The 13,868-nt window shown below is 34.2% G+C and overlaps 1 protein-coding gene across 1 annotated transcript; it reads left to right on the top strand.

The window, feature by feature from the left end:
- The first annotated feature begins 740 nt into the window (after positions 1-740).
- On the top strand, positions 741-13,221 carry Vps35 (Vacuolar protein sorting 35). The gene is made up of 8 exons (XM_023158305.2): positions 741-871; positions 940-1,141; positions 1,199-1,414; positions 2,663-2,994; positions 4,608-4,818; positions 4,890-5,080; positions 8,445-8,855; positions 12,175-13,221. Exons 1-8 carry the CDS (start codon positions 869-871, stop codon positions 13,063-13,065), a joined length of 2,457 nt encoding a protein of 818 aa, XP_023014073.1. The 5' UTR covers positions 741-868; the 3' UTR covers positions 13,066-13,221.
- Positions 13,222-13,868: the final 647 nt, after the last annotated feature.

Here is a 13,868-nt window from a genome sequence, read left to right as displayed (position 1 = left end):
TAAAATCTAAGGAAAATGCGTTGAATGCGAATGAATTCAATGACATATATTCTAAAATGTTATATATTTGAATACACTATGACTTGTTGCAGTTCTGACAAGCAACTTTTTATGCAGTTCTACCAATTTTGAAGATATAATACTATCAACTAAGATTACAGAAGAAACTTGAAAAAATATATATAACAAAATTACTCAAATATTAATATATTTCACCACATCCCTATCAAGTGTTTAGAATAAATTCAAGTTACCTATTGATTGAAAATCATTTATATGTAAGGTCACTAAAGTTAAAGATCTGTATACCTCCTTGTGTTGGAATTTCTCAATAGAAAATTCAGTACCTTAATTTATGCATCAGCTCGAAAGTTGTTTTACTTGTCTTTCTGAAATTTCATCAACACTGAAAGAAACATTTTTTTACCCATCATTATTACTTATGGTCCAACTTGATTCATCATTACTGAAACTTATTATCATGTGTTGAGGGTTTTTATTTTTGCACATGGGTAATTTACCTTCTGTTTCAATTTTTTCATCACTTCTCGATGAAGAGAAAACAATTGATTGATTTAAATTTTGTACTTTCCCTTTACGCGCCATCGTTCTGCCAAGTACTGAAGCTGCACACTCACTAGGGCGATATTCACTGATCTGGTTTACACATATATGTTTGTATATTAACACTTGTTTTGCCAATGGAACATTAATTTGGCACTGCGATTGATGTGTCAAGACTGTCAAGTGTCAGTGTCACAGGTCGACAGGTGTCAATGCAAATATGCAAATTAGATTGGAGAGGGGCGGTGTTTCCTAGTTTGATTTTGTCAAATTGTTCTGCATTTTTCAATTATTTAGAAGGAAAATGGTTTGTAATTTCGACAAAGAAATATCAAGACTATACATGTAATAATGTTTGTTTTTATATTTTGATAGCCGACGACACCGTCACAAATCTCACCTGTAGAGGAACAAGAAAAATATTTACATGATGCCTTAGGTATTGTTAAAGCCCAAGCGTTCCATATGAAAAGGGCCTTAGACAAAAACAAGTTGATGGATGCTTTGAAAAATGCAAGCGCTATGTTGGCAGAGTTAAGAACTTCCCTTCTTTCCCCCAAAAGCTATTATGAACTATGTAAGGCAGATTAAACATTTCACCTGGTGATTTTAAACTGTTGTTTTTAATTTCCAGACATGGCAATATCTGACGAGTTGAGACACTTGGAATTATATTTGGTTGATGAATTTCAGAAAGGAAGAAAAGTGCCCGATTTGTATGAGCTTGTACAATATGCTGGAAACATTGTTCCTAGGTTATACTTGTTGATCACCGTTGGATTGGTTTACATCAAAACTAATACTGCTTTAAGGAGGGATCTTCTAAAAGACTTAGTTGAAATGTGCAGGGGTCAGTAATTAACCCTTGTTGAGCTAGCAGAACCACTGGATTTTTTTCATTAATTTTTAGGCAATGATTCTATTGTTTTCTTCCGAATTTTTTGCTCTTCATTCAACAAAGGTATCTTAGGTTTTGCCAGCTTAACATTAAGCTAGCAGAACCCCTTATTCTCACAGAGACATTGTAGGTTTTGTGGGATTAATGTCCGGCTCATTTTAGTCAAATTTTGTTCTCTATTCTAGAAAATTTTGCTGTCATCTCAACATTAAGTCAACAAAACTCAACTACAGAATTTAATTAGACTACTCCATAAATTTCAGTCTGATTTTTTGAAATTTTTGCTTTTAATTTAACGAAGTTATCAGCTTAATGTTGAGCTAGCAGAACCCACTCACAGAAAAATATTTTGCTGTATCAGACTTCGCCCTGATTTTAGTCACATTTCAAACTAATTTTGTACTTTATGCGTACTTTATGCTTTTAATTAACAAAACAAAATTAACATTGGGTTCTGCTGATTAACGTTAAGCTAGCAGAACCTAACCACAGAAAAAACATTTTATTGAATCGGACTACGCCACAATTTCAGATTCATTTCATGCCAATTTTGTACTCTACTGTCAAAATTTCGTCTCTTCCATTAAAGATATTTTGGGTTCTGCCACGTAACATTATGATTCTAACAAAAAACAAAACATTGTTCAACAGCATCGGGAACTTGAAATTGGCTAGGCAATTGCAAATTCAAAATTTTCAGAAAATGAAGGATTTTCATTTCATTCTGCCAACTTGATGGAAAAGTTAACAGTATTTAAGGAATATAAAAATCAGTAGAAAATCTGAGAGAGGTGAAAAATGTACTTTAAAATGAAGCTGAAATTCCCAATATACTTTAATTTCTCCAACACCTGAAGAATATTTCCCATAGTGTACAATATTGAATTCAATTGCAAGTGTTACATATTTTTGTTACTAACTGTATACATACAACTATAAAAAGTCTTTTGAGATTTTTTGTGTCGAACAACTTTGAATAACAGCCACTCGAAAATGGTTTATTACTACACTGTTTAAGGAAATAGAGGCCTAAAATTAATGCAAAGAATATTTCTAAAAATGGAAGGATTCAGCTTTACCTAAAATGAATCTAAAATTATGGCTTGAAAATGTACCAATCTGTTAGCTCAACAGGGGTCGGTTAATAGATTCATCAGAGTGATATAGAATGGTAGTCATGTCTTTTTTAATTACTTTTAGGTGTTCAGCACCCTTTGAGAGGATTATTTCTGAGAAACTACTTGCTTCAATGTACCAGAAACGTTCTACCTGACATTTCAGAAACCGAATTAGATTGTCCAGAAGGTACTGTCAAAGACTCTATTGATTTCGTTTTGATGAACTTCGCAGAAATGAATAAACTGTGGGTAAGAATGCAGCATCAAGGTCATTCCCGAGATAGGCAGAGTCGAGAGAGGGAGAGGGAGGAGTTGAGGATATTAGTTGGTACTAATTTGGTTAGATTGAGTCAATTGGAATCGGTAACTCTGGAGAAGTATCAGAAATCAGTGTTGCCGGGTATTTTAGAACAGGTGAAATTTCGTTCCGTATTATAAGTGGGTCATCAGCCATCATAAGTTATTATTTTGACGGACAAACATATTTATTAGAGAAAACATTTTCGGTCTGACAGGCCGTTTTCGAATGAAACCTGTAGTAGCCAACAAACATATTCGTTTTCTCATTAACCCTTCATTAATAACCTGATTAAATAATTCAGTTTGCCTTTCAAAGCTGCCATAATTTACATGTAGCATTGCAAGTAACAAGAGTCTTCCTGTAAACAACTAGCCTATCAAGAACTCATTTGTATGCAATAAAATAAATGTATCTGGAACATTAACATAATACCTCTATCTCATTATTCAACTTTTATCGGAAAACATTGGTTTGCTTGAATGACATTGAAAGTCGTATCCAGAACGTCCTGATTTTGCTAATAGAGAATTCAGTTGACATTATTCCCTAAAGTAGCCATTATAATTGAAAAATTAGTAAAAAAATATGGTTTGCAACCTGTTCAATTGTCAATACGGCATAAAAGGAAGAAATGAAATGCCTGAAGCTTTTCTTATGAATTTTTCTAACCAATAGGTTATATTTATTCAGAAAGTAAATACAAACAATATGTAAATCATATTCAAAATGAAGGAATAAACTCGTTAGTCACATTAAAAAAAATTGATGGCATTTCAGGCTAAACCATATTATTATTATTATTATTATTATTATTATTATTATTATAATCTCAATTTTGCCAATCCTCAGCACTGGTAACATAATTACAAAGTGCTCTGAAGATGAGGTGTTTAACAATTTTGGCACTTTTAGTGTACACTGTAAAATGCTTTGCAAAAGTGAAGAGTAAATTCTATAAAATCGTTTACAATAATTTTATAGAAAAATTATTGTGCACCTCTTCACCATTGAGATGTGGAAACCCTGATTTCATAAGTTCATAGATTCTCCTGTGCAACCACAATCAATGGATTAAAAAAAAAATAATTCCATCTGGGGTAATAAACAGCATTTCATTAATAATAAGTGTCTGATTCCAAAACATTGGATATCCACTATTGAGGATGACAGTGTTCCATTTAAGTGAAATTTTACCTTTCATATATTATATTGTGTAGCAATCCTGTGAATGATATCTGATTCAATTCCACACTACAAAGGTAATGTTTTTGAGAGGGCTTTTTCTTTCAGTTTCTTCTGAAAATCATTTATTTGCATGATCTACACATCTTTGTGAAGAGTTCGCTTTGAAATCAATTGCTTCTTTCTTTTCTTTGGAAGATATCCACATTTTTTGTATAAAAATGGAGAAGTAGAAAGCTAAAACCTTTCTTCCCCATTAATAAGAATATTTAACCATAACTTATAAGCCCAAGAATATATAAAGCCATGATAAAAAATTTGGAGAATTTCACTAAGCGTTGGACACTTCTATAATAACCTTGTAAACTGTGCAATAATGTGTTGCGAATTTATGTGATATATTTAGTACAGCTCTTCCCAAACATTGTTTCTGTTTTGGTAGAAGCAAGGACTAATAAGAATATTTTTTGTACCTCGACAACTGAAATATGATAATGGGTGGAATTTTTCACATTATATAAGAAAATCCTGTGTTTTTTTGTAGGTGGTTAGTTGTAAAGATGCCATAGCACAAGAATATCTGATGGAATGTATAATTCAAGTTTTTCCTGATGAATTCCACATTCAAACTCTCAATCCGTTCCTGAAATCTTGTGCTGAATTAGAAGCAGATGTCAATGTGAAAAATATTGTCATCTGCTTGATGGAACGTTTAGCAGCTTTCAGTCAAAGATCGGATGCCATTGGTGGGGAAGGTATGAACGATAATAATAAAATTTATATTAGTTTCTATTGACTTATGTACAATAATTACTGATATCTTCAGGGGCTAGTATTCTTCAGGAAGTTGAGCTTTTCGAAGTGTTTTCCAACCAGGTCTCATCAATAATTGTGAACAGGCATTACCTTCCTCCAGAAGATATGGTGGCTCTGCAAGTGGCTCTCGTTAATCTCGCTTTGAAGTGCTATCCAGACAGAATCGATTATATTGATAAGGTCATGCTTTCCACTGTTGGGGTGAGTTGAATTTTAGATGAAAAGTTACACAACTGTGAACAACTATACTGAGAACATCTCATGCTCTTCAAACTCTTTAGTTTTAGTGATGCAATTTCTAAAACAGATAGTAGCGTAATGTTGAGAAAATGAGAAAGAGAACAATTTTTTTTTTAAATAAGTTACCCCAATCTACAATAAGTACAGAGAAATATTCGAAAATAAAGACATTCTCTAAAAAAATTGAATATAAATTTTCATAGATAATGAGTAATTTGTTAAAGCATAAAAAAATGTACAGCTAACTGAAGGAAAAAAGTAACTAACTATTCACTTATATTTTTTGTCTTTGAAAAGCATTCCTACAGTTTGATGAATGGTTGTCGAGTTTGTCAACATAAAATTCTAGAAGAGTACTTACACAATACAGATCAAACTAGTTTAGTATAAAATAAAATGAGTGAAAAAATGTATGTTAAACGGTTGAATTGAAGAAAAGATGATAATGATGTAGATAATGTACTAAAAAGATCTTCATGGACATGATACATGAAATAAAAATCAATATAGGATGCCAAAAGTAAATAATGAAAAAACAAACATACAAACTGAATTCTTTCCAATGAAACTACAACCAAATACCAGTGGAATGGAAGCATTACACAACTAAAAAATTAAAATACCAACTGAAACAATAATTGCTACTGAATCCACTATATGATATAAATGAATTTTTTTTTCATTCATGAGTCTAAATACATATTTTGTGATTAATGTTTCTGTGTTTTTCATCTGTGTGCCTCTAAAGTTAAAACTAAAACTAAAGGTATAGGATTTGATTTTCAAAAAAACACAAAATATTTAAAAAAACTGATGAAGTTTTTATTGGAATCAATAGAACAATCAATATAATTTAATGTTTGAAGATGATTTCGTGCAAATGTTGTCCACGGTTCCGCTTTAGATGGCCCATGCGCAAGGTCCAATTTTGGCACACTCTCTAACATATCGACCGGCATTTCACATATAAATGCTTCAATATTGGCTTCCAGAGCGTCAGTCGTTGCTGGTTTATCCTTGTAGACATGAGCCTTAACATGACCCCACAAGAAATAATCCAAAGGCGTTAAATCACACGATCTAGGCGGCCAATTGACGGGCCCCAAACGTGAAATAGAATGTTCACCGAAAGGGCTTCTTATTATTTCGCGTGCCATGTGGACCGTCTTGTTGAAACCACATGTCAGGCATGTCCAATTCTTCCATTTTGGCAAAAAAAATCGTCAATCATCATAAGGTAGCGCTTGCCATTCACAGTAACGTTCCGGCCATTGTCGTCTCGATGATGCCACCGACTCATAATCCACACCAAACAGTGACTCTTCTGCTTGTTAACGTATCCATTCAACCAGAAATGAGCCTCGTCACTGAACACAATTTGTCGATGAAAATGTGGATCTTCCTCCAACTTTCCCAGCGCCCATTCACCAAATATTAGACGTTGTGGGAGGTCGTGTGGCTTCAATTCTTGCACCAGCTGTATCTTATAAGGTTTTACACCAAAGTCCTTTCGCAGAATTTTCCACGTAGTGGAGTTGCTGCGAATGGCGGCGCATCGACATTTCACGGTCATCACGAACACTGGCGGATACAGCCGCAATATTTTCTTCGGTCCTCACTCTACGTATGCGAGTTGGTGGTTTAATGCCCAATAATGTAAACTGGGTTCGAAATTTAGTCACAAGTTCCGAATAGCTCCCTCAGTAGGCCGACGAAACTGCCCATAAATTGGAAGAAGTGTACAATGCACTTTCTTCACCGAGCATGAATTTTGATAATAAAATTCAATAATTTACAAGTGTCAAAAATGGTGTTGCCAAGAAGATACCAGCAAAAAAAATCACTCATTATATGTATAAGTGTGACTGGTTTTATATATGTAAGTATCTAATTTTTGATACGCTAACAATTTTTTTCTTTATTCTTAAATATTTTTTAGTTTGAGAATACTCTCTACAATATTGTGACAAACCTAAACAGAAACCTGTTGTGTGACTATTGTAACATACTGTTTTCTGTAAAATTTTTTTGAAGGTGAATAATTATCTTATCTTACTACGCTCAATGATTTTATTTTTTTCTGAACAATACAGTATATTGCTGAGGAGAGTGGTGTGATTACTGCAACCTAGGACCTTTCGAATTATTTTTTAGTTTTTTAGTACATTATCTACATCATTATTATCTTTTTTTCAATAAAACAGTTTAACATAATTCTTTTTACTTATTTTATTTTATACTGAACTAGTTTGATGTGTATTATGTAAGTACTATTTTCAAGTTTTTAGTTTCTATTTTTGTTACTCAATTCTTCTCATTCTGTTTAGTTCATTTTGTTCTTCAGTATTACAAGGTTTATTTCCTGACAATTTGTTGCAATCTAACTCCTAAATACATAAACCTTTCAAAGACTTTACTCGACTTAAAGCCACTTATGCTTGTCCTTCTTCAAACAATTTTGAGCTTGAGTATACAAATGCGTGTAATTGTTGAATAGATCATATTTGATTTGCATTTTTTCATAGTACTACCATAGTATCCAAACCCTGTCATTTGATACCCATATTGGGGTAGTTGTGAAATAGTATGTAATCCGCCATTATGTAGTTGCGGCCATCTTGAATTTGCATCTTTTTCAAAGTTTACTACTATTCTACTAGTCAAGCCCTGTCATTTGATACCCATGTTGAGGTAGTTGTAAAATTATGAAATCCGCTATTTTGTAGCTGCGGTCATCTTGGATTTACAATGATACATAATTTATTAAATTGTATTGTAATCAAAACTTAATGTATGTAACAAATATCAGATCAATCTGTCAACAGGAAGGAGGTCAAACTTCAATTACTAACAACATACAAACAAAAACCGGGCAAGCTGTATAAAACCGTTGAAAATAGTACTTGTTAAATGATTTCTACTTGTAAACACTACAGATACTTGAATGAAAACTTCAATTTTGTCTATATTAACTGGTAAATATACCAAAAAATAGTTACTTATGTTCCTAAATGAACGTGAAATATAATTTAAAAAAATAAATAAAAATAGAACCCTTTCAATGTATTAAAGATCACTGTTATACATTTTTATAGTTGAGAACTCCTTGATTTATTTTTTAAACTTTGGATTTTTCATTCCTTGATAGTTTTTTGTAGCTTGTTGAAAAGCCTATGTCCGTTGTAATAAATACCTTTCTGTTATAGACTTGTTGAGTGTTGGTAGTACTAATAACTGAATGTTACTTTATCGTAATTTTTCATTCAAGAACGCAATTGGTGACATTGCTTTGAGTTACTCTACAGTACTTTGTTATTTTACACAGATATTCCATCGTCTTGCATTAGAACACCTGGAGTCCCATTCTTCCGTGGCAAAAGAACTCCAGAAACTGTTGAAAATCCCGTTAGACAACTACAACAATCTCCTTATGATTCTCAAACTCCAACACTATGCGGGACTGATGCAGCATTTGGATTACTATGGCCAGAAATCTCTGAGCATTTATATCCTGAACAACGCTTTGGAGAACGAGACTATTATACCATCAGCAGAAGAAGCTGAACAAGCTTTAACTTTATTGAGCACTCTGTTTTTTGATAAAAACGAACATACCATCGGAGACATAGATATGGATCAACTTACCGAGGAGCAGTGCTTGCTGGCTAGATTTATTCACCAGATGAGATCCAATAATCCGGATGATCATTATTTGATACTTACTACTGCTAGGAAGGTGAGTTTGTTGAAGCGTTTTCTGACGCTCATGTATTTAAAACATATTCATCTGTGATTGAAATACATTCATTCTGCTGTTGAAATGATGATGTCTCATCAACTATGATTGGCAACGTATTCATGATGATTCAAAACTAGCGTGAGGTTGGTTTTGAAAAGGAATTTGACATTATATTACTTCAGTTGTCAGTTTCTGCTTTATTTTGATTGTTATCGTTTATAAAGTGCTAAAAATTTTTTATCAAATATGTTGTAAGGATGTACGAAATAAAGCTGCAAAATTATCACTTGCATAAATCCGATTCTAATTGGGATTAGAGAAAATTGAAAAGTTCATTTTTATTATTGAATTTGACATCTGACACAAATGGAATCACTCCATTCTGGCTAACCTTATTATCAATGACGTCACTATGAATTGTTTTGAATACACGCTCGATTACGATTAAACGCCAGAAAACACCTTTGTAGTAGGAGAGAAACAGAGGAGAAGGAAAGGGTTGTAGTGTCAGAAAATGTGAATGTCAAAAGGGGGCAAAAAAATTAAAGGAAAATGTATGCATGTGTATATGTGTGTATGTCCGTATATGTGTGTGTGTATGTATGTATTGTTGTATGTATATGTGGGTATGTATGTGCATGTGTGTATGTATGTATATGTGTTTATGTATGAATATTTGTGTTTGTATGTATATGTGTGTATGTATATTATGTTAAATCGAGGATTCTCATAGACATATTATGAAGGGATGTTTTTCTGGGTTTCATTCCGTGTTCTTTGTTTTTGATCCTCGTAAGGATGATTTTCACGACATTTCGTGACTTAGTCCAGGTCCAAACTCTAGGCATCACCAGAAGATGTCAAATGAGACCTCACCGAATATATATATATATATATATATATATATATATATATATATATATATATATATATATATATATATATATATATATATATATATATATATAGGGATTTCCATATTAAGTCGGCGCCATTGCCAATTCCGTTATTATTGATGCTACGAATTCGGTTAAACGGGCAAACTAGTAGCATTTTTAATGGCCTTCTCGATGCCAAAAACAAAAAAAAGACAGTCGCGTTTTCATAATATTTTATAAAAATATTTTTTCAAAATGGAACAACCTATTTTATCATGCATTTCGATTTGTAATAACATTCTCAACAACAAAGCTCATATCACCTTTCTTCCTAATGTTGAAAATGAGCGACTTATGTGGAAATATTTATTTCTTTCACTTGTACAAAACATCGCCCTCTTCTTGAACACATATTTGGGCCCTCCTCCTCAACACAATTCGGCCATCAATTCTATTAATTATAGTTTCAATATAATTTTTCAGTACAACTACATTATTATGTTTTATTTTTTATACCTTATCTTTCATAAATGCCGAATTATTGGACGTATCGGTTTATTGAACTGCCGGATTAGTGAGATTCTACTGTATTCTTAAACAGCTACGCTGAACTTGGGCATAGATGAACCCAATCATGATATTAAGACTAGTAAATGCCGCGAAAAACTGAAGAAATTGGTAGACGAATTAGATGAGTGTATCACATACAATTAATCAACTCCATATATGAACCTGAACGAGCTCTGTGGGTACCAAAACATATAGTTCAGGACCAAATCCGGGAATGGGCTAATGAGAAACAAGAGTAGTGGAGAAATTCATATGTGAACAGGCGAGGAAAACCATTCATAAAGGGTTAGGTTAAGTCAAACTCGACCAAATAAACCCAGCTTCTTGACGAATCCGATTAGTTTGTATGGTGTGTGGTCTTTCAGGTCAGATGGTAAAAGTGTGGTTCTACCAAACTCTGAAAACCTGATTCGTTCCGCAGCGGGGCAGACACAAAGTATATGATCTGCTGTTTCATCTTATCCAAACAGAGGCGACACACACTGTCTACCGACAGTCCAAGTCTCTGCATATGATGATTCAGAAGACAGTGACCTGTAAGGAGGCCTGTTAGACATCGTGGTTCATCCCTACTGCAGTCCAACAACTGTTCGGTTTCAAGCTTCGAAGCGTGAATGAACGCCTTGGAGTGAGCCAATCCTGGAAGATTTTGCCATAAGCCTTCAAATCTTCTTGCGATCCAGGTGTTCAGTGTTTGTATGGCAAAACCTAAATCAATGCCAATGACAGGTTCTGGTCCGATGAAGCTACTTGCAGCACCCTCCTTTGCAAGGGAGTCAGTAGCCTCATTGCCTTCCAGGTCAATATGGCCAGGAATCCAGACTGGGAACAATTTGTTAAGTCTTTCTATTTTCATAAAGGTCCTTCTGAAAAAGAACTCAAGAACTGTTTAAGTCAGACGTTTCCAAAATAGCAAATGTTTTTGTTTTGACCCACGATTGTTTTACCGTGAGTATGAATGCTCAATGCACACAAGAATTACAATAACTCTTGTGAAAATAGGATGAGAAAAATAACTAGCTAGACAAGACAAGATTTAATTCTAACTGTAACAAGTTTACAAGGTTTGAAAAGTAATGAATTGAATTTTACACAACAATGCAATGTTTCACAGCAGTAGGTATTTTAAAGAAGGGGTCAGATTGGTCTTTGGAGGGATAAACAAAGAAACAAAGGTTTGGATTAACATAGGTAGGAGAGATCATAATTGCGGGTAATTCCTAAGATAAGGGGTACAAGGAATAATTGAAAATGTATGGGTTGCTTGAGAATTTGGGTTGAGTATTGAGTATTTAAGGTATTTGGGAATATTGGATCTTATGAGCATAAATGGATTAGAAAGGCCCGTAAATTTGAGACCAACTGGAAAACCCCGATTATAAATAATGAAAAATTAAACAATTCAAACAAGATTAGTTAACAATACATAAAATAAAAATTATGCCATAAAACAATCTGTTTTGTTGTACCCATTCTAGAGCTGGCAACTCTAGGCTAAATACTAAAAAATTAAGATTCACTTGAAAAACATGATAACCTCGACAGTAAGATCTTGAGACCGAACAGTTCTATTTGAATAGGCTTGTGTTTAGTCCTTCTTCTTCAGTTTATCTTATTTTGGTATTCAGGGCCTGCTGGATGTGTCTTCTGCATAGCCCACTATTTTATGTACATTATGATTCAGAAGATGTAGTGACTTATCCATTAAAAGGTTCCATAACAGTGAGAACAAAATCCTCCAGAGTACAACAGTTTCTAACCGCACCACTACTCTTTCCCCTATAATAGTCATATATAATAATGTTTCTTTAAGCATGCAGTCTATTTACGAAAAATGTATTTTGATAAAAATATTTTTTCTCTTTCAGATATTGGGCACTGGTGGCCCTCTCAGAATCAAATACGTTCTTCCTCCGCTCGTTTTCCAAGCCTACCAACTACCCTATAAATACAGAGACCTGAAAGACGAAAAGTGGGAGAAAAAATGCACCAAGATATTTCAGTTCTGCCACCAAACCATCACCACTTTGGTAAAAGCCGAACTGGCGGAGTTACCTCTTCGGCTGTTTCTCCAAGGCGCCCTCGCAATCGACCAAATACGGTTCGAGAACTACGAAACGGTTGCTTATGAGTTCATGTCGCAGGCGTTTTCCCTGTACGAAGACGAGATTTCCGATTCTAAAGCGCAGTTGGCTGCTATAACGCTGATTGTAGGCACTCTGGAGCAAATCAGTTGTTTTTCCGACGAGAACTGTGACCCTCTTCGATCCCAGTGCGCCCTGGCTGCCAGTAAGCTCCTCAAGAAGCCAGATCAATGTCGAGGGGTGGCAACGTGTTCACACTTGTTTTGGAGCGGAAAAAGTTTGAGCAAGGAAGGAGAAGAGGTGCTTGATGGTAAACGGGTGGTGGAGTGTCTTAAGAAGGGCATCCGCACTGCGAAGCAATGTATGGACGTCAACGTGCAGATACAACTCTTCGTCGAGCTGCTCAACCACTACATCTACTTTTTTGAGAAGGGCAACGACCAAATCGACGTTGAGGTTCTCAATCAGCTGATCAAAAAGATTAAGATTGAGCTCGCGAACTTGGAGTGTTCTGATGAGGCAGATCAGATTACAAAGCATTTCAGCAATACTCTGGGGCATTTGCAGATGAGGATGGAGTCTCCAGATGGGGATAGGGATTCCTACAAGGGGATAGTTTTGGAACCTGATTTCGCGGACGAAGATAAGGACGAGCCGCGGACGGTTGAGGCGTAGTGGAAGGCTATGAATGGGGGAAATTAGACACATCAAATAGGTAATTTTAATACACTGAAGGCATGTTGTTTGTTGATGGTTTTATTCAATTCTTTATTTTGTAATTATGTATTTATAGTTACAGTCGCTATTTAAAATAAAAACATATATTAGTTATTTATTGTTTTCTTTATTGACTCTTCCACTTGGAATTTTTTAGTATGGGTTGTAAAAGTGACAGTTTTTCATGTTTTTTTGTTTACCCATTTATAAATAATTAATATCATATCATTTTATAGAACATGGAAAAAATGTATGACTTTATGTGTGATGACTACATTGAGGTGTAACCACCTACCTACAATCAATCATCAACAAAATCATCTGGCAATTCCTTACTGGTGCAAAGTTGCACATTTATATTGCCAACATAATACCAGTTATAAAGTTTTGAAATTGCGAGTATTAATGGAAATTTTGTGAAATTATTTTGAAGTGATAACTTCTTATGGTTGGGTAAACCGCTTGGTAACGTAACGCATAACGGCGCCAGTATGTCTGGTTTTCTCTTTCTCCTCACTGTAACCCACAGCGCTAGCCCAATTTTGGACAAACGATTCTCTGTCCTCACTTTGCATGACTCGGTGTACGATCGACATATAACTGTTGATAGTGAGAATATAACTTAAAAGTATCACCACTTTTGAAATTAATTATAATAAATTTGATGAAACATGCAGAAAATGATCCTCGAAACATTACAAAATTTCCTAACGAAATGTAAGTTTAATTGCTAATATAATACGATTTATCAATAACAAGCA

This window comes from Leptinotarsa decemlineata, unplaced genomic scaffold (assembly GCF_025532065.1).
Source record: "Leptinotarsa decemlineata unplaced genomic scaffold, Ldec_3_MD MMD2_tig00078422_RagTag_RagTag, whole genome shotgun sequence".
NCBI lineage: Eukaryota > Metazoa > Arthropoda > Insecta > Coleoptera > Chrysomelidae > Leptinotarsa > Leptinotarsa decemlineata.
Note: the sequence above shows the minus strand (reverse complement) of the source record. Positions and strands in the feature narration are given on the sequence as shown.